General features: G+C 42.9%; 1 protein-coding gene across 2 annotated transcripts in view; it reads right to left on the bottom strand.

The window, feature by feature from the left end:
• Window positions 1–23,470, bottom strand: part of LOC142579383 (uncharacterized) — a 61,487-nt gene that overhangs the window by 24,194 nt on the left and 13,823 nt on the right. The window contains exons 6-15 of one of the 2 annotated variants that reach the window (XM_075689505.1): window positions 22,921–23,051; window positions 21,787–22,176; window positions 20,776–20,911; window positions 19,846–20,048; window positions 12,927–13,028; window positions 11,283–11,462; window positions 10,567–10,749; window positions 7,316–7,567; window positions 5,450–5,668; window positions 1,223–1,404 (exon numbers count right to left, since the gene is read on the bottom strand). In XM_075689505.1, coding sequence (XP_075545620.1) covers window positions 1,223–1,404; window positions 5,450–5,668; window positions 7,316–7,567; window positions 10,567–10,749; window positions 11,283–11,462; window positions 12,927–13,028; window positions 19,846–20,048; window positions 20,776–20,911; window positions 21,787–22,176; window positions 22,921–23,051 — 1,978 coding nt within the window. Of the gene's footprint in view, window positions 1–1,222; window positions 1,405–5,449; window positions 5,669–7,315; window positions 7,568–10,566; window positions 10,750–11,282; window positions 11,463–12,926; window positions 13,029–19,845; window positions 20,049–20,775; window positions 20,912–21,786; window positions 22,177–22,920; window positions 23,103–23,470 lie in introns of both variants that reach the window. The other variant, XM_075689504.1, reaches the window with a different exon arrangement.

Raw genomic sequence — 23,470 nt, forward strand, 5'->3', positions numbered from 1 at the left:
ATGGGCCTTGTTCTGGGTGCATAATCTTATTCGCCAGTTTTCGTGCAACAGCCTAAAAAAATATAAGAACCACTATATGCCAAATTTTGCATGCTGTTCAATAGGGGGTTATACCTTAATACAACAACGTCAGTAAAATCAGCAATTTGCTTCGTTATACCGAAATTTCTTTGTACGGAAATTTGACATTCTACGCAGATAAGTACAGTTGCTGATAGATTTTTCTTAAAAGGAAGGGGGCCGCAAAATTTTCTTAATTATCGGGAAAGCGAAAAAACACAAATATGAAAGGAAAAGAAATTCATTTTGTTCAGTTTAAGAGGCGGCGATGAAAGATCATGCCGTGTCGACGATAGTTTCATATCGGCGGAACAAACTAAGCGAACCCAGCCACGCTTTTGCGTCTACTCCACCCTCGCAGTTGATAGCGTAGCCCGCGGTGAGGTGACACTATCATGAAGTGCACCAACAACGGGGAGCGAATGCTTCGTTTGCCTCCCGCTTCAACGGGTCTCCGAAACTCAAGCTTATGCAACCCCTTGTACTAAACACGCAAGAAGACAGTGTACATGACGCCATGCCATCTCGGCGCACCCACTCTTTGCACACGCAGCGGATTACATCTAAAACAGGGCGTGCAGGCAGCATATTCGCTCTGCTGCGCTGACAGCCATGCAAAGCCACGGCCGTGCTATAAAAAAAGATGTGCTGGAACCTGCACACTCCCTTCATGCGCACTTCATCGCGTTACTGTGAGCTCGCTCTCCTCCCCCCTTTCCCTTTGCTCAAGCAGGAAGACGGCGCTCATCAAGCCACCATCCTTCTCAGCTCACACTCACATGCTTTCACTGGCACCCAAAGCATACTGTATGTGGGGCACGATGGGATCTTACTGCACTTGGACTTTATTATAGAGAATGTGACACTGCTCCGCTTCAGCAATGAGAAGTCCACATCTGCTGGATTATCTGTGAACTCACACTCCATTTGCATAAAGTAGCCTAGTTTAGGTTGCAAAATCGAACAAAATTACGTTATGAGATTTAATGCCCCACAGCAACACATGCTAAGTCTATAGTATTGCACAACACGCAGCCAGCATAATCCTCCTGCCAGTATAATTATCTCTATTGCCATAAAAGGCAATTCAATGCCATAAAAGGCAGTTGGTACACAGGGTACATAGTCATGGAAGCACTACCACTGTGATTAAAAGCCTCACTTGTGAACGTTGAGGCTGCTCGTTGAAGAGAAGGTTGACCCACAGATCTCGCACACCAGTGGGGTTAGGTTAGTGTCCCGCTTGCGTGATCCTGACTCAGTACTAGTGGCATCGAGTATGTTGACACATGGGTGCTCGGACAGTGTCTCCTGCTTGAAGAAGCCCTTGCCACAAGTCTCACACTGGGTTGGAGAACAACAAAGAAACAAAACAAAACATTGGTCAAGTTTTACAAGATTCACTCACTGAAAATTTTTCAGTGCATAACACCCAGTTCCAGATGCCATACCCCACACAAGTGTCAATCAACACTTTATATACTGAAAAAAAACAAAGAGTGGAATTGTACAAAATCGCACTGGCCATTTTCATGTGCTGCTCTTAACAATGCCAGAAAAATGCAACAGAAAGCCAACATTAAAAGTTATGGCAGCTGTCACCACATTATAAAGCATATGTAAATAACCGAACTAAAAACAATGTGACACATCTGGCTTTAAGGTACATCACCATCTTTGAAAATGCATTTTTTTAAGAAAAAAAAAGTAGTTTTTCCATTTTTCATATTTCTGAAAATATCTTGACAGTAAGTAAAAAGCATGCTGACCACATAAAAAAATGAAAGAAAGACATTTCAGCTCCTCTGACGGGAGCCTTGTTCAGAAAGCCTGTGAACAATATTTTGTGAACAAGGCTTCCATTAGATGAGCCGAAGTGTCTTTCTTTCATTTTCCTGGGTGGTCAGTATCCTTTTTACTTATTGTCATGATCTTTCTGACCAGACGGGCTGCTGTCAAAACCTTGATTTCTTTAATAATATCTGCCTTTAAAAATTATTTAACAAGAACAATTATGTTCCCACCTTAACGCATTCAAAAGTTACAGCCATTTTCCAACCCTTCTGTATGCATTCAAAACTGAAACCAAAAGCATTGCATCCCAGAAAGTGCACCATTTCATCCAAAATACAACTAACCACAAATATTGTTTATTGAATAGGGTTTAGACGGTACAGTTGACTTCTGTTAATTAGATTTCGGTTAATTAGACTTTTTGGTTCATTCAATCCTGACCAAAAGTCCCAGCCAGTGCCCATGCATTTCTATGAGCCCAAACTTTGATTAATTTGATCCTAAAACTGACCTTTACCAGATAATTCGAATTTGACAAGCCACCATGCACCCACCTGACCCTTATGATGACCATAATATTGGCCCCTTTAGGGGTAGTGTCCATCTCGGCGGAGCTTAGGGGACAGTGTATGCATGGAACAAACGTCATCTCTGGTCAAAAACGCCCATTTTTGGCCCGCCCAGGAAGATTTTCAACATTATTTCTGGTCAAAAATGCCTATTTTTGGACTTCCCAGGAAGATTTTAAAGCAATCACCATAGCTCATATCTGGTTACGGTATTAACCCGATTATAATGCACTTTTTTTTCATAAACATTGGGTCAACAATTACCTGTGCGATGCAATCAAATACAAAGCCCAAACTACATTTGCGATGTTTGTATGCTTTACCGCATGACACACATGTTCTGTGGCGAAGTTGACTTTAAGAAACCCAGCCACCATTGCATTATTAGCATCAAATGAAATGCGAACAGCGGAGCGTGTGGCCCAATCACAAGTGAAGGTATAGTGCGCACCATCTAGTCATCACCATTTACAGGCGCGCACATCTGGTTTGGCCTCACTGCGCAAGTTTGCCGACCGAAAGAATGAATTTGGCAGACAAGCGGCAAACTGCATGAGCGAATCAATCTCTAACTATGATGGTGCAAACTGCACCACGCTCACCGCTGATCGCGTTTCATTTGACGGCGATAGCACTTACAGTTTCGGTGAATTGTGTGACAATACTTGCCATAAACTGCAATATTTTCTCTTCTGTTTTCTTTTATTTTCTCTCTTCCAAACATAAGAACCAGAACAGTAGCGAAAATATCTCACTATAGGGGGATCACGCAGTGCAACCAAACAGGATGTGCGTGGTTGTCAATGCTGATGACTGAACGGCGCGCACTATACCTTCAGTTATGCTTGGGTCACTTGCTCCGCTGTTCAAGTTTCATTTGACGTTTATAGTATAACACATATAAGACACTAGCACATTTTTCTTGCTAAATATTCGGATGTGCGTTAGATCTGTACTTTGTCTGGGAGTTTTTATGTCATTTATACATCGAGTTTTCTACTTTGGACACATGAATGAATCATTAGATCAAATCAAATCAAATTTGAGTGCACAATGAATCAGCGGTGTGCTATAGAATTTTTTCTGCATCTTGTATAATTTGACCCACCGGATAATTAGATCAATTTCGTTCATCACATCAGACGCAAATTAATGGAGCTCGATTGCATAAGATGCTTATATGGCATCATTTGTATTTTTTGAATTAGTTATAATTTTCCTCAAGCACTGCATAACACCTGCTTTTCTTGTCCACAGAAGGGCATGTATTTTGAACCTCAATATAATGAAGTGAGTTTATAAACAATTTCAATATAACGAAATTTCTCTGCTGCCACAAAGAAATACCGAGACAATAAGTGGAGGCTTCCTCGAATGCAGATGGTCAAATGGTTGAATTACATGCGGCTGCTTGCTAACGAACATCTTAATTAAATTGCGAAGTTGAGAGCCACTACTGAAGAGGAGTAGCATCATGTTCCATATAAAGTCCAAGTGTAGTGAGATCTCATCCCCCCCTACCCGCTGTCTGCTTCAGGTGTGAGTGAAAGAGTGGGAACATGAGCCAAGAAGGATGAGCACAGTCTTCCTGCGAAAGCAAGGGGAAAGGGGAGGAGGTGAGAGCTCACTGTAAGGTAGGAGAGAAGGAGTGTGTGTGGCGGGGGGGGGGGGGGGAGGGGCAGGTTGGCATGCATCTTCTTTTATCGTGCAGTCATGGCTTTGCATGGCTATTAGCATAGCTGAGCGCATATGCAGCCTTTGCACCTTGATTTAGATCTAGCATGCTGCATGTGCAAAAACTGGTCGAGCTGAGTTGGTGCAGCACTGTTCTCCCATGCGTTTAGTCCTGGCAGTTGTGTAATCTCGAGTTTTGGAGATTCGTTGAAGCAAGAGGCAGACAAAGCATTTGATCCCCAATGCTGCCACTTTTCATGATAGCGTCTTTCCACTGCGGGTGACACCATCAGCCAAGGGGGACGAGTTAATGCGAAAGGAAGGCTGGTTTTACTTCATGCTGCCCATGTGAAGATATCGTCGACAAGGCATGAAATCGTATCTTTCATTGCTGACTTTCAAATTCAACCAAATGATTTTTTTTTTCCTCACTCAAATTTGCTTTTTTCAAGTGCCTAATAATTTAGAAATTTTTGCAGCCCCTTCTGTGTAAGAAAAATTGTTCGGTGACTGTACGTATTTGCACAAAAGGTTGAATTTCAATGTAACGAAATTTCAATGTAACAAAGCAAACTGATAATTGTACCGACTTCATTATACAGTTAAACCTAGATATAAGTAAGGCATGTTGTAAAAAAATTTTGCTGAACTCGATATAATGAAGACGATAAAAATGGCGAGTGTGTACTCACCCCCCGCTCCCCTTCCCAATTTAAGGCTAATCACACTGGAGGACTGCGCTCATCAAGCCACCATCCATCTCGGCTCAAGCTCACAAGCTTTGACTCGCACCCACAGTATACAGCACGCGGGGTGCGATAGGATCTTATAGCACTTGGACTTTTTACGGAACATGACACTGCTCCGCTTCAGGGGTTGATCTTGGCCACACAGCATGTGTTTTGAGAGGTGTGTTTGCAAGCAGCCACTTGTAATTCAACTATTTGAATATCTGCATTTGCAGAAGTTTCCATTTATTGTCTCATTATTTCTTCGCGGCGCTAGTGAAATTTTGTTATATTAAACTCATGTACTAACACAATTCGTTATATTGAAGTTCTAAATACATGGTTATCTATGGACAAGAAGTTATGAAAAGTTAAATACTTCGTTATATTGAGAATTTTGTTATCGAAGTTCAAAGTTTGTATCGAAATTCATTGTAATGAGGTTTAAGTGTATCAAGGTTTAACTATTTCGTGTTTGCTCGCCACAACTGCTAAAAGCTTCTGTGTTCATGCTCAGAATGTTTTCCACACACACACACACGCACACACACACACACACACACACACACACACACACACACACACACACACACACACACACAAACAAACAAACAAGACCGACACCTTGAACTGTGGCTCTCCATGCGTAGCAGCCTGATGCTGGTCACGGGCGGCAACAGATTGAAAGACTTCACCGCAGGCCTCGCACTCCACTGGCTTCCCTTGGCACACATGTGCTGCAAGCAGTGTGGGGTTGCGGAAGCGGCCCCCACACACTTCGCACTGGTGTACATGTGTGTGCTCATACTGGTGTCGTCGAAATTCAGCTGCATTGGTGAACACCTGCATAGAGGGACAAGCCACACAACCGCAGAGCTGTGCTGTTCACTCAAGCTTCATAAATGGGCATGTATCTTCAGGCAGCACAGAAAATGAAAGCGACACAATGTTGTAATTCAACTGAATTCCTGTGTAAGTAAGTGGAAACTAGGAGGCGAAGTTTCATATACACTGCCATGCATGCAGTTACACGTGAGCATTTGGCCATTCTCAAGTTTTGCAATTTGTGTGTAAATGTAACTGGAGTGGAACACTATGTTCTGTTTGCTTTCTGTGGTGCCTGTGCTACCACGGGGAAAATGAAACACATACAGGAATGTACTGTTAAGATCAACGGCGCATTCTCAACTTGTCATCTATAGACTATCTATGTAACTGCTGCTAATTGGCACCACCGCAGTCTCCTCACAGTACTTGAAAACTGTAAAAGTGCATGAAGACGAGAACAAAGAGAGAAGGTAGAACGAGGCGCTTCATCCTGTCTTCTCTCTTAGTTCTTGTCTTTGTGTACTTTTACAGTTTCAAGATGCAAGTAAACCAACTAGCCCAGCTGTCTGTTCTGTTACCTCGCAATACAAAGCAAAATACCTCTTGCAAGCAATAACTCCAAAATACGATAGCATAAGTCCCTAAGGATGGTGTAGGCTGACAGCACAAGAAGTGGTGAAAGCAGAAATGAGAGATGCTGACTTTAATGACAAGCTGGAGATTTTGCCTAGCTAATGGCCTGGCATGTTACAAAGCAGAAATGAAACAATACATTCTAGTGAGCCCTAACCTGATCATATTTTGTTTTTCCATAACAGTTAAGTACACGCAACAGTATGCACATGTGCACACGTGTGTGAGCATGCATGTATACGGGTAAGTCTATGTTTATGCATGTGCAGTCATTCTAGAAAGTATGCTGGCTACTTGAGGGTTGTTTGCATGCTGTCAAGTGGCGCTAGCATCTGAACGCTTGGTCCATCTCATGTCGTAACTGTGTTACTGTGGCACCAGCTCCCGCCATAGAGGGTGTGCCATACAAGTGAGCTGAATTCCAGGAAATGACAGTCGTGCAGGGAAGATGAACATCAGGGGACGCTTGACTCTCATGTTTATGAATGCATGAGCACCATGTGTGGCTGTCTGTGCATGTCTAAGTATGTAGATTCTTTGTAAGTAGCCTACAAGCCCCAATCTGATTGTGGTCTGTGTTTTGAGAATGTTTGAAGCAGTGGAGAGCCTCGTACCATGTTCACAGCATTATACAACTTCAGATGGTGAAGGGGCAGTCTTCAATAGCTTTTGAGTGCTGAGGGTGCCATAGAAGCATCATCATACAACTCAACAAGAGCTTTGGTCATGCATGCAGAAAGGTAGAGGAACGTCACGGGACATGAGAGAGTCAAGTGTCCTCTGATGTTCATCTTCCCTGCATGACTCTCATTTGCTGGCATTCATCTCACTCGTACAACAGAAGTGCAATGGCAGGAGTCGGTTACACAGTTACACAGCTATGACATGAGATGAACCAAGCGTTCCGATGCTAGCAACACTTGTTAGCATGCAGTCGAACCGTAAATGGCCAGCAAACTTTCTAGAATGACCGCACATGTATTTGTACTGATGATACACCGAGTTGTAATAGTTAGGTGCACATGGTACCTTCTGGCAGTGTGAGCAGGCTGCCTGCCCGTGCAGCTGTATTTCTTGTACTTGGGTGCAGAGGCGCATGTGGTTGGCGAGCGAGTCAAGCGAGCGCAACCACTTGCCACACACGGGGCACGCGTGTTGTCCCGTGTGTACAGGCAGGTGCTTCAGCAGGTAGCCATGCCGTGTGAATGCCTTGCCACACACACCACAGCTAAACCTCTCCACTTTAGGCCGCTGCGGGCATGCGTGGTTTGCCAGGATCTCCTGCACACAACAGGTGTCACAGTTTAACAATGTGAGCTGGTGACTTGCACTTATGTAGAGACTAACGAAGCACACTCAATAAATGAAGAGGTAAGTGTGCTAGGAGAAAATGAGACGTCTTCCGCACAGTGAGAAAAAGATGCATGCATGAGCACCTTGTCAATGGCCCTGATCAATCAAGATTTTGAGGCAACGCACATATACTACTAAAAATATTAGGCTTTCAAGTGGACCAGGCCGAGCATGGACATGTGCACTGCATAATGCTCAATCTCATGTTTTCTCACCATGAAGTCAGTTGGTAGTTTGCACTGACAATGTACAGTTCCTACTACTTGTTGTGTTAATCTTTACTTAGGTACAAGTCACCGAAAGGATACCATAGTCCTAGTTAGCAAAGCGGCCAGCCTGTTAACACATACTTTTTGCCTTAGCAAAATTGCAGTGAGGTCGTGCGGGCATCAATGTCAATGTGTTCCTTAATACATTAACCTCAGCTCTGTGAACATTATTGCAAAGATTATCAGGCCATCCATGTATCACATTAAACATGAGAATAGAGACTTTTATCGTGTCTGCTATTCCGGCAAACGGGGGCGGTTTGGGTGGATTGCTGGATGTGCGGGGGCGCAAATGTGAGCGGCCGGAGCGGGGCAGCCACTTGGTGGCATAGAGTTAAACTAGACAAACACAGAGCTAAAATTGCAGTAACCCACTATATACTGCTTCACTGCTGGTGCAAATTTTCGGCAGCGGCACAACTGTAAACATGATTATGCCATTGTCAAAAATTTACACCAGCAGCTAAGCAGAACATAGTAATTGGCTTTGTGTTTGTGTGGTGCTTTACACCACCAGCTGGCACCACCAATCTGGCCGCTCACGTTTACGCCCCCACTCAACCGGCAAACTGCCCACACTTGCCGGAACACCGGACGCACTAAAATTCTCTAATGACACATGGATGTGTGATTCAGCTTTTCACGTCCCAAGTGTTATAGCCATGGAAAAAAAGAGAAAACCAATAACTTCGAAGAGCCTGCCACCAAAATGAAGACTTTTAGTCATATGAGATTGAGCTAATGGAAGTGCAATTGTAATTTGAAAAAGAATAAGCCGACACATGTTCAGTAGAACCTGGTTGATACAATCTCGATTGGTACAATTTCCCAGCACCAACGTTCATGATCGAAAGCACAAGAAACGACTCAATACAGCTATGTTTTCTTATTAATCAATACGTTCCCAGAAAACATTATTTTTCAGCACTAGCATTCAGCACACCACCAACTCTAATCTATTGATACGTTTTCCGGCTGCTAGATCCCATGTAAACAAGAAAAGGCTTGAGGTGTGCATGATCGAGAGCAGTAGCTGACCGTCGCAGCAGCTTCCCCACAGTACTCACCCACCCGTTGCATGCCAAAACAGCGGCACTCGTTCAGTTTTCTATTACGAAACCAGCAAATCTCCTTGCGGGTCAACGCACACCGAATTCACAGTTATCACTGCCAACCATATTGCGATAAGCATCTTCACTTATCTGCATCACAGGAAGCATAATAGAAGTGTACTGCATGCTTTTAATGGGCAGTAACCCAAAGATGCCACCATTCCCTACTACATAGGGTGTGAAGTGAATGTCGTGTTTCACTCTGGCATTGCTCACCAGTTTGATTTCATCTCGGTTTCCCATCGCTGTCTTAAAACACTGCGCAATGTAAATATGACAAAGCACGTCTCAGCTCACTCGGGTGCTACCGGTTAAACACACATTGGCATCTCGTGTCACAATGATTCATGCAGAGAGAGCACATCAAAGCTTCCAACCAAAGTGCCCCGTCCGATGAAGCTGCTGACCCAGGCCGAATACGAGGAGACACGTAAGCTCGGCTAAGTAAAAGAAATGAGTGTGCATCTCTGGTCACTTGGGCCCTACCAGTTCAGCACAGGTTGGCATGTTATCTCACAACGATCACAATGCTTTGCCTTACGTAGATGTCAACTACAGTTGAGTGTTTCAAATGTTTTAGTGACTTCGGATTGCGTGTTTTCCCAGTTAGTGTGTTTCTTTTTAGCATGTTTTTCCAGAATATGTGAACAAGGTTCTACTGTATCTCAAGTCATCTACGGTAGTCACTAAATGACAAGTAAACATCTCATTTATATGCAACTACACAATTTCTGGATGCTCTATTGTAAATCTATTTCTAGATGCTCTGTTGCAAGTCTCCCCAGTGCTTGCTTGACACATTCAGCCATTGATTCCTTACTATGTCGCTTCTTGGTGATTCTTGCATCCGCTCATTCTACAACAATAGCCCTTACGCGGACATTCCTTCTGTGCTCATGGTGTCACCATAGCTTTGCTGTAGGTACCCAAAAATTATCATCGCACCGTTACTGAAGTCAAAGAATTCGGGCAGAGGTAGCAGCACGAAGTGAAACACACCATCAGGAAGAAAGATTGCATTCTATGAAGTAGCACAGAATATAGCTATTATTATTATTATTATTATTATTATTATTATTATTATTATTATTATTATTATTATTATTATTATTATTTCGTTTGAAAGCTAGTGCCATACTACACATAATAATGCTCTGGATAAGAAAATTAGAAAATTACTAGCCCTGCAGCTTCAGCAAGATTGTTATATATATTACTGCAGTTGGTGGCAAGACAAGGAAAGAGTACAGATGTGCAAAACTATGTATTGTTGTCAGTGCCTCACACTTTGGGCAAAACTGCAGTTCTTGTTCTTTTGTGATGTTCTTGCTCTCGTCATCACAAGTTCACAGACACCACAGTGGCAATGAACATTGTGCAAGTGGTTTTTTAGCATCATACCAGGCCGCCACCAGTGTTGAGGTGATAAATACCATTAATTGGCTAATCCAGTGAAATGTAATCGCACTTATTCTACTGTATCCACATCAGATGACTGGATTAGAAGAACACATCCTCCCCCATGATCTCGCTGCTCTACACGCACCCTGGTAGTGTAGCTCTTGCCACAGTCAGGGCACATGTGCTGCCCTGTGTGCTTTGCCATGTGCCGGCGCAGCAGTCGGTCTGTGCCAAAAGTCTTGCCACACACAGTACATGGCAATTCTGACCGGTCCATCGATCGCCCGGAACAGGCATGGTTCTGCAGGTTCTCTTTGCGTGCAAACACCTAGAAAAGGAGAAGGAAATACAATGTTTGACATTCAGTTGTGGTTCGTGTAGTCTCTTTAAGCATAAACATATGCCTTTCTTAATGTAGTGAAACAACATGAAATTTGATGTTTTTCACAGTGACTTATGTTCCTTCAGCAATAGCAAATACCACTTAAGACAAACCTTTAGCCTGGGGCCAACTGCAATTTCCTTATTTAAATAAATGTAAAATGCAGAGATGCTCTCATTCAGCAACTGTCTTAACTGGTCTGCATAAATTTCCTGCATTTAGAGGAAAAGGTCAAATTCGAGAGACACTTGGGATTCCATTTTTCCTTTCTTTATCATCTTACAAAAATTACAGGAAATTATAGATGCTGTAAATTAGTGTAGAGTTTCAGAGGTTACAACCTTGTAACCCCATGCCAGAAAGCAGAGTCTGGGGAAGGATGCGTGGCCTCTGTAGGCCGTTTTGTTTACTTGTAAACTGAACAATAAATATTGCAATTATTATCATTAAAAACAAACACACGCACACACGTGACCTACTCTATTGCACCGGTGGCAGGTGAACTCGCCAGTGTGCTTGCGGATGTGGCGAAACAGGTACAGCGTCTGGTTGAAGCCCTTGCCGCACAGGTCGCACGAGAAACGGCCCGGCCTCTTGGGCCGGTCAAGTCGCACCTGCTCCACACTTCTGTAGAACTTTTCCACCACCTGGCCCCCTTCCTGCATGCAGTGCACATAACGGTTCTTCTCACTTACCCATACATGTTGTCTGTGCATGCACTGTTTCACATCAACTGCTTCACTTCAAGGTCCTCTTGCCTTCTTCTAATGTTAGTAAATTCCACCCGTTAAAAATTAAGTTTCAACACATTTCTTGCATTTTCACCATCATTAGGACCAAACAGCAGCAATGAGCACCTTAAAATTGAAAATTTTCCGGGAGTTTCTGCATCCATGTACACATTAAACAAAAACTCATAAATATCAGGTACAGGGTCAAAACTGATTATTTCACATGCACTATGTCTGACATATGCAGCCATCTGATAAATTTGCCTGTTATAAATCACTGCTGTCAGAAACAACAAAGAAGAACAGCGCTGAACACATGGCAACATCCTTGTGCCTCCAGGATGTTGCCATGTGTTCAGCTTCTGGCACTTTTCTAAAACACTTCATATATATTTGCCAATTTTTTTCAGCACAGGTCTAATTAGAAATACCTTGTAACATACATCTTATGAATACATCTTAAACATCATTGCTCTTGTTAGTGCTCGTGACCTCAAAGCATAATCTAGGCATGTACAGTCAGCACCAAAACTTTATGGACTGTGGATCTGAGAAAAATCTGAATATTTCTGCAGCCTGGGCACGCAGCCAAGTATTCGAATTTCCTGACTGTAAGAGAGCATGTGAACAACATAGTGTTGAACATGTGTTTCTTACTGGCTGCGGTCACAGGCTGCTTGGAAATTCAATGTCTTCTCTAATTGCACGGTCTGTAAACTTTTGACATCAACCGCACAACTGTAGACACAATGGCCAATGGGGTTATTCTGTCAACTTGTAGATCTTCATCTCTTTGGGATTGTCATTTAGTTACTGGTGACAGCCAGTTACGCCTGGCACGCACTGTAAAAGTGTGAAGCCCTGTATCAGTATGGACACTAGTTTAGATTCGGATTTCTTACGCCATCAGTCTCACTGCACCTGGAAGCAGTCCACTAACTCCATTAGCATGCCTTCCAATTTAAAAGCAGGAAAAACGAAAGGCTGTATGACAGTAGCAAAAAAACTGCACATGTAGCCTCAGCAGCGCCCACCATCCATTATAGAAATAAAAATAACACAAGGGGCCTAGGCATAAAAATAAGAATGGATAATAATGAATGAAATGCCAGCACATCAGAAAACAGAGTAATTAAGCAGCACATTAAATTATACAAATATTAAAGTGCATAATTTTTATATTTACTATGTTACGCTGCAGGATGCCATCATAACTTCAATGTCATGCTGGTAGGCAAAGCAGCAGGCGATATTTTCCATGCAATCAGCTTCTGCAGGCTTTAAACAAAAAGTGAACAACAAACAATGCTAATTTCATCTCTTCACTCCAACCTCTTGTTTGCTTACCCTAACACTGAGATAGCACAGAGGCGTGACAAACAGCTTACTTACCTCTTGAACCTCCATGCTTTCAGTTGCATATGCATCGACAGGCTCTGTGGCCATTGCCTCAGAGGCTGTGCCAAGGCTTTCAGCAACTGCAGCTGACAGCTCCTGCATTAAAGATAGCAGCAATTAATAACAAAATAGTATGTTTGACTATCAACAACCCATGATGTTTTTTTTGTATTAACCATTATATCAACAATGCTTTTATACTTTTATTACTTTTATCTTGTATTTTATTACTTTTATACTTTTATATTTTACTATTTTATACTATACATACTTTTTATTTTTGCAAACATGTTAGTTACCATTCATCATCTAGGTTTACTGGCAGTAAAACCAACGTAACTAACATACGGTAGTTGATGGAAAGATGTTGTATAAGCATGGCCCTTCAGGCAAGGTGGTGGCAACTACCACCAAGCTCTTTCTTTTTACCTTTCTGCTATGTCTTGCATTAATGTCCGTGGTTCTTAGGAACAAGTCACAGAACAAGTCACAGAGTAACGTGTCATGGAACACCTTCATACACACTGAGCAAAATATAAAATATTTTCCCTTTCTTTGTGCCAACAATCTTTCGGTGGCTCTTACTAGACTTAACCATGCCCCCATTCACTTGGTCAAAAGTTTCAGTGGCTCAGTTTAAGCTTTATGTGAAATCAGAACATTCTGAAGAATATTTTGAACTAGGACAATGATACAGTCAGAGGTATACATAGGTCGGCAGTGTGGGAGAATACTCACTCACACTCAGTGACCATAATTTTTGCAGGCTTCACACTCACTCACGTTCACGATCACCTCCACTAACACTCACAAGCACTCACTCACATTTGCACTCACCTCCACTCACACTCACTGGCATTCACTCACACTCACCTCCACTCACCCTCATTGGTACTCACTCGCACTCACCTCCACTCACACTCTCTGGCACTCACTCACCTCCACTCACCCTCACTGGTACGCATATCCACTCACACTCACTGGCACTCACTCACCTCCACTCACTCTCACTGGCACTCACTCACACTCACCTCCACACACCCTCACTGGTACTCACTCGAACTCACCTCCACTCACACTCACTGGCACTCACTCACCTTCACTCACCCTCACTGGTACGCATATCTACTCACACTCACTGGCACTCACTCACCTCCACTCACTCTCACTGGCACTCACTCACACTCACCTCCACACACCCTCACTGGTACTCACTCAAACTCACCTCCACTCACTCTCACTGGCACTCACTCACACTCACCTCCACTCACCCTCACTGGTACTCACTCGCACTCACTTCCACTCACCCTCACTGGTACTCACTCACAATCACCTCCACTCGCACTCACTGGCACTCACTCACACTCACCTCCACTCACCCTCACTGGTACTCACTCGAACTCACCTCCACTCACACTCACTGGCACTCACTCGCACTCACTCGCACTCATCTCCACTCACTCATACTTGCACTCACGCCTTTGAAATGAGTGCGAGTGAGTGAGTGAGTGAGTGAGTGAGTGAGTGAGTGAGTGAGTGAGTGAGTGAGTGAGTGAGTGAGTGAGTGAGTGAGTGAGTGAGTGAGTGAGTGAGTGAGTGCACTTATGAGTGAGTGTGCCGACCTATGGAAGTATATATTGTGGAAAGGCAGCATGCAGGCTGACTAGAATAAATATGGCTTTTGGTGGAAATTGCATGAGGAGGAAGGGGGGCGGGCGAGTTGAAGGCAAGAAGAAGGAGAAAGCTTTGAATCACTAAGTTTATAAGATCTTAAACTGCATTTCACCTGTTTTGCTTGTTTCTTTATTTCTTTCTTTGCTTGTCATTTCAAATAATAAATAATGCAACTACATGTACTTAAAACTCTTGCATTCCTGACCAGAAATGATATGACTGTCTTTCTCACAGTCCTAACGTTTGAAATTACCCTAAACTGAGGCACAAGTTGGCTGCCTTTTGTAATGCTTCTGATTTCCAACATATTAATTTAAAAGAAAGTAGAGGAGAAGAAAGAAAATGCTTCACTGGCTGTGGTGCTTGCCATATTTATTCACACGCAATCTATTATTAACACGAATCTATCTACATAGTCAGAAAAGTTTAGAAAAAGAAACTGACGCCATTAAAGGGACACTAAAGCGAAACAATAAATCAGTTTAGACTAATGAAGCATTGTTTGAGAACCTTGCAGGCGGTCATTTAAAAAAAAAGTAGTTTGATTATTAGATGAAAAAATGAAGGTCCAAGTATCAGTATTTGAATTTCGCGCTGGAACCCCAGCGCCGGTACGTCAGCGTGACGTCAGGAATTCCAAAGTATGTTTTCGCATTTGGGCCGTGTTGGCTGAATAAAGGTTCCCGAAACTTGCCATGTTTAATATTTGGTTCCTTTAGAACAAAATGTAGTCAATCTGTACTGCTATATATAATAAGTAGGCCCTAGAAGATGCCATCAAAATCCAAGACGCCACAGCCCCCAGGTGCGGGAACTTAAGTAAGCGTCGCCACCTGTATTTCATTCTTACGCTTTTTCTGGCTTACCAAACGTCTTATCGTTGTAAGAGTGGTGTTTTTGGTGTTGTAAAACAGTAATTTACTGATGCAGAAGAAATCATTTTTCACTTTAGTGTCCCTTTAAGTGCAGTATGCACTGTTTGTTTTGAGTGTAAAAATCTTGTCTGCTTGTGCAAGTCATGCATGAGCATGGCAGGTTTTTCATACAAATAGCACAAGCTGCCATCGCCTTGCCAAAGCTTTTTCAAATTGGCCCATGTATTTTCATTGTCACTTTAGAGCACAGTCATGAAAAAAGAAGGGAAATACCACTCGACCCAAATGCATCAGAATTAACTGTTGTCAGAATTAACTGTTGTCAGAACTAACTAGCTTGCCATAATTAACTGTAGCACAGCAATATACCTCCAAATCACAAGAGTTTGATGACAGGATAATTAGCTTTTCTGGTTACCTGCTTTTATGATTAGCTTTACTGTAAGGCACCTGCCATGACTGAGTTATCTTGATGATATCCCACTATAACAGGCCTCTAGTGGCAAGCCATGCAGCATGTAATCAAATACTTTGTGACTGATTGGATAATAATCAGTTTTTGGGTTCATGCCAAATGAAAAGTATTTTTATAGATAAGGCACTCTTCCTTTATTTTTGCCAGCATGTCACTATCGGTGGGTAGCAGTAGCCACAGCACGGCCAGATACCTCAGTTTTTCCCAGGGTAACAAGCCGCAACTGTAAGTAGCATCACCATTAACATAGTTTTCAATGTGTCACGTTGAGAGGCAGGCATGTTAGCAATATGCTTGTGAGCATTTGAAATTGGTGACCATCAAATAGTTCTCCAATGGCGGGAGACCTATATATAACTGCTGAAATAAAGAGGTTCTTCCTAAATAGGCAGTCACTTTTGACCACACTCTTATGTAAACTAAAGTAGGTGTGACAGAAATGATGTATTGCTTCTGACGATTTGCTTATGAGATGTGCTTGCACAATGCCAGTTTTCTGTTTGTTGTGTGTTTTTTTTTTTTTTTTTGTAACTGCTTACAGCCTAAAGGACTGCATGCATACCTTTTCTTGAGTTTTCCGGTGCAAATGATGAGCACAATCGAGCTTTGTTCAATATACAGTAGAACCTCATTGATACAATCCTGTTACGTGCTATTTCCCAGTGCCAACGCTCACAACTGAGAACACAAAAAATGGCTCAATACAGTTATGTTTTTTTTTTACTAGTTCATCTGTTGCCAGAAAATGTGATGTTTCAGCACCAACATTCAGTACATCGCCAAACTGCAATTGCTCACTATGTTTTCTGGCTGCTAGATCCCATGTAAACAAAAAAAGGCGCAAGGTGCATGCGATTATGAACAGTAGCCGCCCACCACGGCAGCCTCCCTGCGATACTCGCCCACCCATCTCACATGAAAATGCCAGTGCGCACTGTTTCCTATTCAAGCACCATACAATCTCCTCCCAGGTCACCGCATGCCAAACTGACAGATATCGCCACCAACCCTATCGCAATAAACATCTTCACCTATCTGTTTTACAGCGTGTGAGGCATAGTGCTGCTGGAAGCCTACTGCACGCTTTTAATAGGCAATAACCCAAACTCTCTGCCATTCTCTGCTGCACACAGCGTGAAGTGAGAGCCATGTTTCGCTCTGGTAGGGTCATAGGCATCATATCCTGGTGTCACCGACCAGCTGGATTTCGTTTCGGTTTTCAGTCGCCATCTTAAAACACTGTGCAATAAAAAATTTTAAAATGAGCCTCTCGGGTCGCTGAGGCCTCATCAACTGGACATGCATCGGCGACTCGTGTTGCAATGATTTGTGCTATGTGGGCATGCCAAAACTTCCCCACCAAAATTCTTCGCTTGAAGAAGCTTCTGACAAAGGCCAAATTCGAGGAGTGCAAACAAAAGCTTGCTGAAGCCACAAAAACGACAATGCTTGTCTCTGGCTGCTCAGGCCCAGCACGCATCAACATCTCGTGCTGCAACAATTTGCACAATGCTTCGCATTATGTAAATGTCAACTACAGTCAAGTCTCTCAAATTTTTTTAGCGACTTTGGAGCAGAGGTATTCGCAGTTTGTATGTTTTCTTCTATAATTTTTTTTAATAATCTATGAACGAGGTTCTATTGTAAACTTATGCTATTTTGTTGTTAATCATTCTTAGATTATGCAAACAAACATATAAAACGGTTCAAACCGGTTTGAACCATTAGATTTTTTTCCTCCGAAATTGAATCGGAATAATACCCGAGTCAGACGTGTATATTTGAGAGGCCCTTGAGTCAAAAAGTTGTGTTGTTGCCACACGGCAGTTTTAAACAATCATTGAGAGCTTCACTTGTTTCGCATTACAAACAAGTGGCACGATGGTTGCAATACTAAAGCCACAAAAAAAAAAACAAGCTAATTGATAATTCGTAGCCACCATCAACTGGCACATGTATAAATAACTTTAGCTCGATGCTGATAGTTTTTGACAATAGTTTTAAGAATGTTTCCTTTTTCATGTTGCTTCATTTCTCATGTTTTAGTGGCATGCTACTGCCACTAGAAGGCCTTCGAGATTTAGTATGAGTTTCATGAAACTCTGTCAACTCTAGTGACTTTTTACTTGACGGCTGTCGAATCTTCCCGAGTAGCAGCACCCTGTTCGCTATTGAGCCGAAAGACTTGATTCAAAAGGCCTCCAAAGTGCCGAAGTGACACCGGTATAAACTATTTTTGGTGAGTCAGATCAAAAGCTGGAAAAAGAAAAAGTTTCGGTTTGACACTCTGTTTTTTTTTTTTTCACTTAATATTCACACTGATGAATGCTTGAGTTGTGAGAGGTGACTGCACAATGTCCACAATGTATGCTGTGCATCTTCGTGTGCGCAAGCATAGGAAGAAAATGCTCCATGCAAAGGCCTCATGACAGGCTAAAAAGTTGAATTGTGGGGTTTAATGTCTTGAAGCTGCACAGTGAGCTATCATGGACATCGTGGTAGAAAGTTCCAGATCAATTCTGACTAGCTAGGGTTTTCTAAAATGCACCCAAAGCACAGTACATGATTGCTTTTGTAATCTGCCCCCATCAGAATATGGCCACCACGGTTTAAAATTGAACCTGTAATCTCATATCCAGTGGCAAAATGCTACTGCCACTGAGCAGCAGCAGTGCATGCTTCAGTAGGTATGGCAAGTGCAGCCTTGCTTTTGTACTTGATCGTAATGTGTGCATCAATTTTGGACCATCTTTTTTTCCCCACAAAATAGCCCTCATTCATGCAGTGTAAATGCAGTACAGGCCTACAAACTCAGCATGTCAAATGCAAGTGCTCTCAGTGTGTCATGGTACACTGCATGTCACGCGTTCATGACAATAATCATAAACGAGATGCTGATGAAAATGCTATATTTTCCTTTCAGGGCACAATCTTCTCCATTTCTCCCCAGACGCCATGCCTTTCCTTGGAAGTCCTGAATAAAGTGGAAACAGACTAACCGACCTCGCCGCCTCATGGAGTAGAACTCGTGTTGGTTTTACAAAACTACTTCCATGTGTGCATCAATCTGGGCATGTCCCTGAGATTGTTTTCCGAACATTTGGTGATATCAACAGCAACTGCCAGCATTTCAAATAAAAGAGCCCCATAACAGCTACAGTAAGTCAATAGTGTATTCCCCTTCAAGTAGTTCTGCCAGTAGAGTACAATCATTGTAATGTACTTTTCATAGAACCAGAGGAACAGAACATGCCAGCAGGAAAAATGCATTACACAAACATGTTGTTCGCATGACAGGATCTGAACTTTATCAACATTATAACATGGAAAGAGTTCTACACTTTCCTATGCAGTCTTCAATGTCAACAGCTGCTGGCTTCTTTCAAGGAGGTTGTTCGCATGACTCAATTAAAAACAAAGCATTTGGAAAACGCAGACACAGAAAAAAATGAGGATGCACATATGTGTGTGTTCCAAGTGCACTGATTTTCATGAACACCCAATTAGCCAATCAGTACCTGTTAAACTTGTTAACCTGTTTATGTCTGAGCAAGAAGCACAATCCATCAATCCATATTTGTCAAAGTATATGAATGATAAGTAGACCGTATCAAAAATTTTGTTTTGTTTATAGAGACCAGAAGATGTTTATTGTTAGTCTGTGGCTTTAGGTCTGCTGAAATGCTCACTATAAAAGGCACCTGGCACAAACAGCCTTTTCGTTTTCTTTTCTTTTCTTGCTGCTTGACCTGCTGATAAATTTCTGTAATAGCATCTTCCATAAAGAATACATATTCAGGAGCTTTTATAAGTTTCGCAGATTTTCTGCCAGTAATGAAAGGATTAAATCACAGAAGAAGCAGAACTGAAACAGTCCCTTAGTCCTTGCCTGTTGTTTCTGCTGTGTGTCCTCCGAAGACTGGACTGGTCCACTGGAGCCATCACTTATGTCCGTTGGTTGGTCATTAGACTGGCAAGGCAACGAGGTCAACATCTCCACAGCTACATGCAGCTCCTTGGGAACGTCACTGGCCAGAGCTTGACTGTTTGGGGCTGTGGGCTCCCCTTCAGCTGTTGTTGCGATGCGAGGACCTGCAAACAAATACAAACAAACAAGCTTTTTACGCTTCAGAATTACATCAGAAACTTCCACAGCTTTCTTTTTTCATCTATTTCAGGCTCTTGCAGCAGTTGTAGCCACTACATAAGGCTACACATTCATTCAGCCAGGGCCCAGCATTTGGGCATAGCTTGGCTGCTAGCCATCTTGTGCTGGTGTCCTTGTCCGTCTCCACCAACCATCAGAAACCTTCACAGTGGAAAAGCTCTTCTTGCAAGCTCAAGCAGCCAATTACCACTGCAGCAGCCAGTTAGTACTGAAGCAGTCAATAGCGCCTAATGTACAGGAAAGCGTGTAATCAAAAGCACTGGCTGCCTGCACATAGTGCAGTGGTCTGGTCCTAAAAGCAGTGAGGGTTCGTTACAGATGCAACAACACAGCACTGAGGTGTACAAACCTCTCTAACTAGGTAAAAAAAAATTAAATTATGGGGTTCTACGTGCCAAAACCACTTTCTGATTATGAGGCACGCCGTAGTGGAGGACTCCGGAAATTTCGACCACCTGGGGTTTTTTAACGTGCACCTAAATCTAAGTACACGGGTGTTTTCGCATTTCGCCCCCATCGAAATGTGGTCGCCGTGGCCGGGATTCGGTCCCGCGACCTCGTGCTCAGCAGCCCAACACCACAGCCACTGAGCAACCACGGCGGGTTTTCTAACTAGGTAAAAACACCAGTAAAGACCATCTTGACACTTGCCTATGAGTTCATTTCCTGCAACTTGGCCACTGGGCAGCTGGGAGTCTGATTCAAAATCAGAAGCATACTTGCCATCATAGCCACTTTCGTAGTCTGAGTAGTCATCCCCTTCATAATCAGAGTCCTCGTCATTACCCTGCAATGCATAATGTTGATGTATACTTGCACAATTTTTTTTGTCATCACGTGTTTTTTAGAGGATGAATGGTTTCAAACATCACATGACACATGGTGGTTTTGCTTTCCCAGGCGATCTTCCGTTTTAAGTCTGACAAGTAGCCACTTCCTTCTAATGTACAGCATACAATAGTATACATTTTTTTTCAGCAAAGGGCCTTTTACCGCCTTTTGACACTCTTTCACTGCCCATTCGAAAAAAAGCGGCAAAGAATTTCCAAGGTCAGGGAGACGGGAAGAGCTGAACAAAAAAGGGCTACAAGAACATAATGATGAAGACAGGCCGTAAGATGTGAATATACACACATTCATGTCTGGAGGACCCATTTAAAGCCTTCAACATATGCCTGTGTAGCGAAAAATTTCTAGTAGAGCTTTGATGGCCTACTTTACTGAATAATGTCTAGCCAAGGGGCTCAGTAACACTTCTCAACTCCCAAAGCGGAACCTTACAAGAAGGGCATATTTGAAGGCAACATCTGAAACTGAACAACACAACCATCACATTGGCCACAAAAGAGAAAATGTAAGTGCAGAAGACGGTTTCCACAAATCTACAACACCATTCAGTTGCTAGTCAGCAACCAAATGGCGTGCTGTCATTTCTGTCTTCCCCGTCTTAGTCATTTGTTCTGTATGAATAATGAATGAATATTAACTCGTCCATTTTACCATTCTCCAAAACCATTTGGTGTAGAAAGGAAGAAGTAAGCAAAGAACAAGCCGACACAATTTACAGCACTAATAAGGATGCTTGATAAACACAGTACAGTACTGCCATTCCATTTGTTACCCTACACTCCTTTCTCAGTTTTATTTTCAGGGGAACCTCACCTCATCGACGACAAGGGCCTTGCGCGTTGTTCTCAGATTGTACTTGCCAGCCGACTGCCGTTCTACTTCTTCAAACCTTCGTGTTGCCATGGTGCCCGATTCGCGAGTGGTTGCCCCACTTGCCTTTGGCTTTCGCCCACGTCTGACAACAAGAGCCGGCTGCTGTTGCCGCTGCCGCTGCTGCTGTATGGCAGGCTCGCCATTTGGCACAGCCACCACTGCCTCCTGTGGGAACTGACGCAACGACAGCTGATCGAGAGTTGTCAAAGTCATGGTGGTTGCTGGAGCTGCTGCACAGGAGCTGTCTTCAACTAGTTGAATACCTTCACCTGGCTGCTGCCCCTCAACGATGGCTGCGGTGGCTGGCAGGTTGAGATTCCCATCATAGGCCTGCAAAACAAGACATCAGACATTGAAGTCCCTCTAGCATGAAAGTTCAATGCACAAATGGTAATGGATGCCATCTAGATTTACAAATTAAATTAAATTGTAGGCTTTCATGAGCCAAAACCATAACCTGATTATGAGGCACGCAGTAGTGGGGGACTCTGGATTAATTTCGACCACCTTGAGCTCTTTAAAGTAACGTAGCATATGAAGCTGATGGCCATGCACTAGTCTTAAAAGTACTGCTAATAAAGGGTACCGCCGCCGTGTGTACTGGCTTTCCACGCACAAAGTACTGTGTTGATCTCCTGTAAGTGGCTGGAATTAATTCAGACATTTACTCGGAGAGCTGGCATGTGCGTTATACTCTCTCCACTCCATCAAGAGCTTTTGTGACACTTGCCATTACAAAAAGCTGTTTTTTGCATCATCAAAGAATCAAACTCGTTCACTGATGTTGCCAGAACTGCAACTGTGCTCAGATAATGGTTAGTTTCTTTCTCATGCTAGATTCCTACATTTCTTTACGTTATATTTTAATCAGGCAGTACTGTTTGAGCCACCATTTATGATTAACATGTGACCCTGAAAATATGAGCCATGCTTGTGTTGGACATTAAAAACGAGGCACAGCTGCCGTGAGTGAGCTGTGCTTATCCAGCACCTCTTAGTGGGAGTGTGTTTGCCAGCTGAGCTTGTCCAAAACATGGAGTGCTGAAAAACAAAACTTTCTTTAAGGATTCTTACCAGTATCTCATGAATGGAGCCATCCTGTAGCTGGATGAGAAGCTGTGTGCGGTTTCCTTCTTCCAATGTGTCCTTCTCCTGGGACTCCTTGTCATCAATCACAGCTCCATTCTGGTTTGTCGTCTGGCCCACTGCATCACCTTGAATTAGGAGGGCTCCACTGGCCTCCTCAGTAATTGCTTCTAAATGTCGAAGGTAAATTGTAAAAGACAAAAAGTTAATAACATGCTGCTGTGACAGCTTAGATGTGCAAGCTTCATGAAAAAACGCTCTGCAATGCCTCAAAAATAAAATCTGCACATAGTTATTCACGTAAGCCTCAGAGCACCGTAAATAAATAAATACACTCGAATTCCATTAATTAGACCCTGAGAGGATCGACAAAATTTTTCAAATTATCCGGTGAGTCGAATTAAGCAAGATGAAAAAAAAAAAGTGTGACAACGCACTGCTGATTCCTTTGGCAGGCGGTATTTGCTTGACTCTAACATGTTCCCGAATCAAACGAAAGTAGAAAACTAACTTAGAAATGACATTAAAGCTTCTAAAC

Source organism: Dermacentor variabilis, chromosome 4 (assembly GCF_050947875.1).
Source record: "Dermacentor variabilis isolate Ectoservices chromosome 4, ASM5094787v1, whole genome shotgun sequence".
NCBI classification, from domain to species: Eukaryota; Metazoa; Arthropoda; class Arachnida; order Ixodida; family Ixodidae; genus Dermacentor; species Dermacentor variabilis.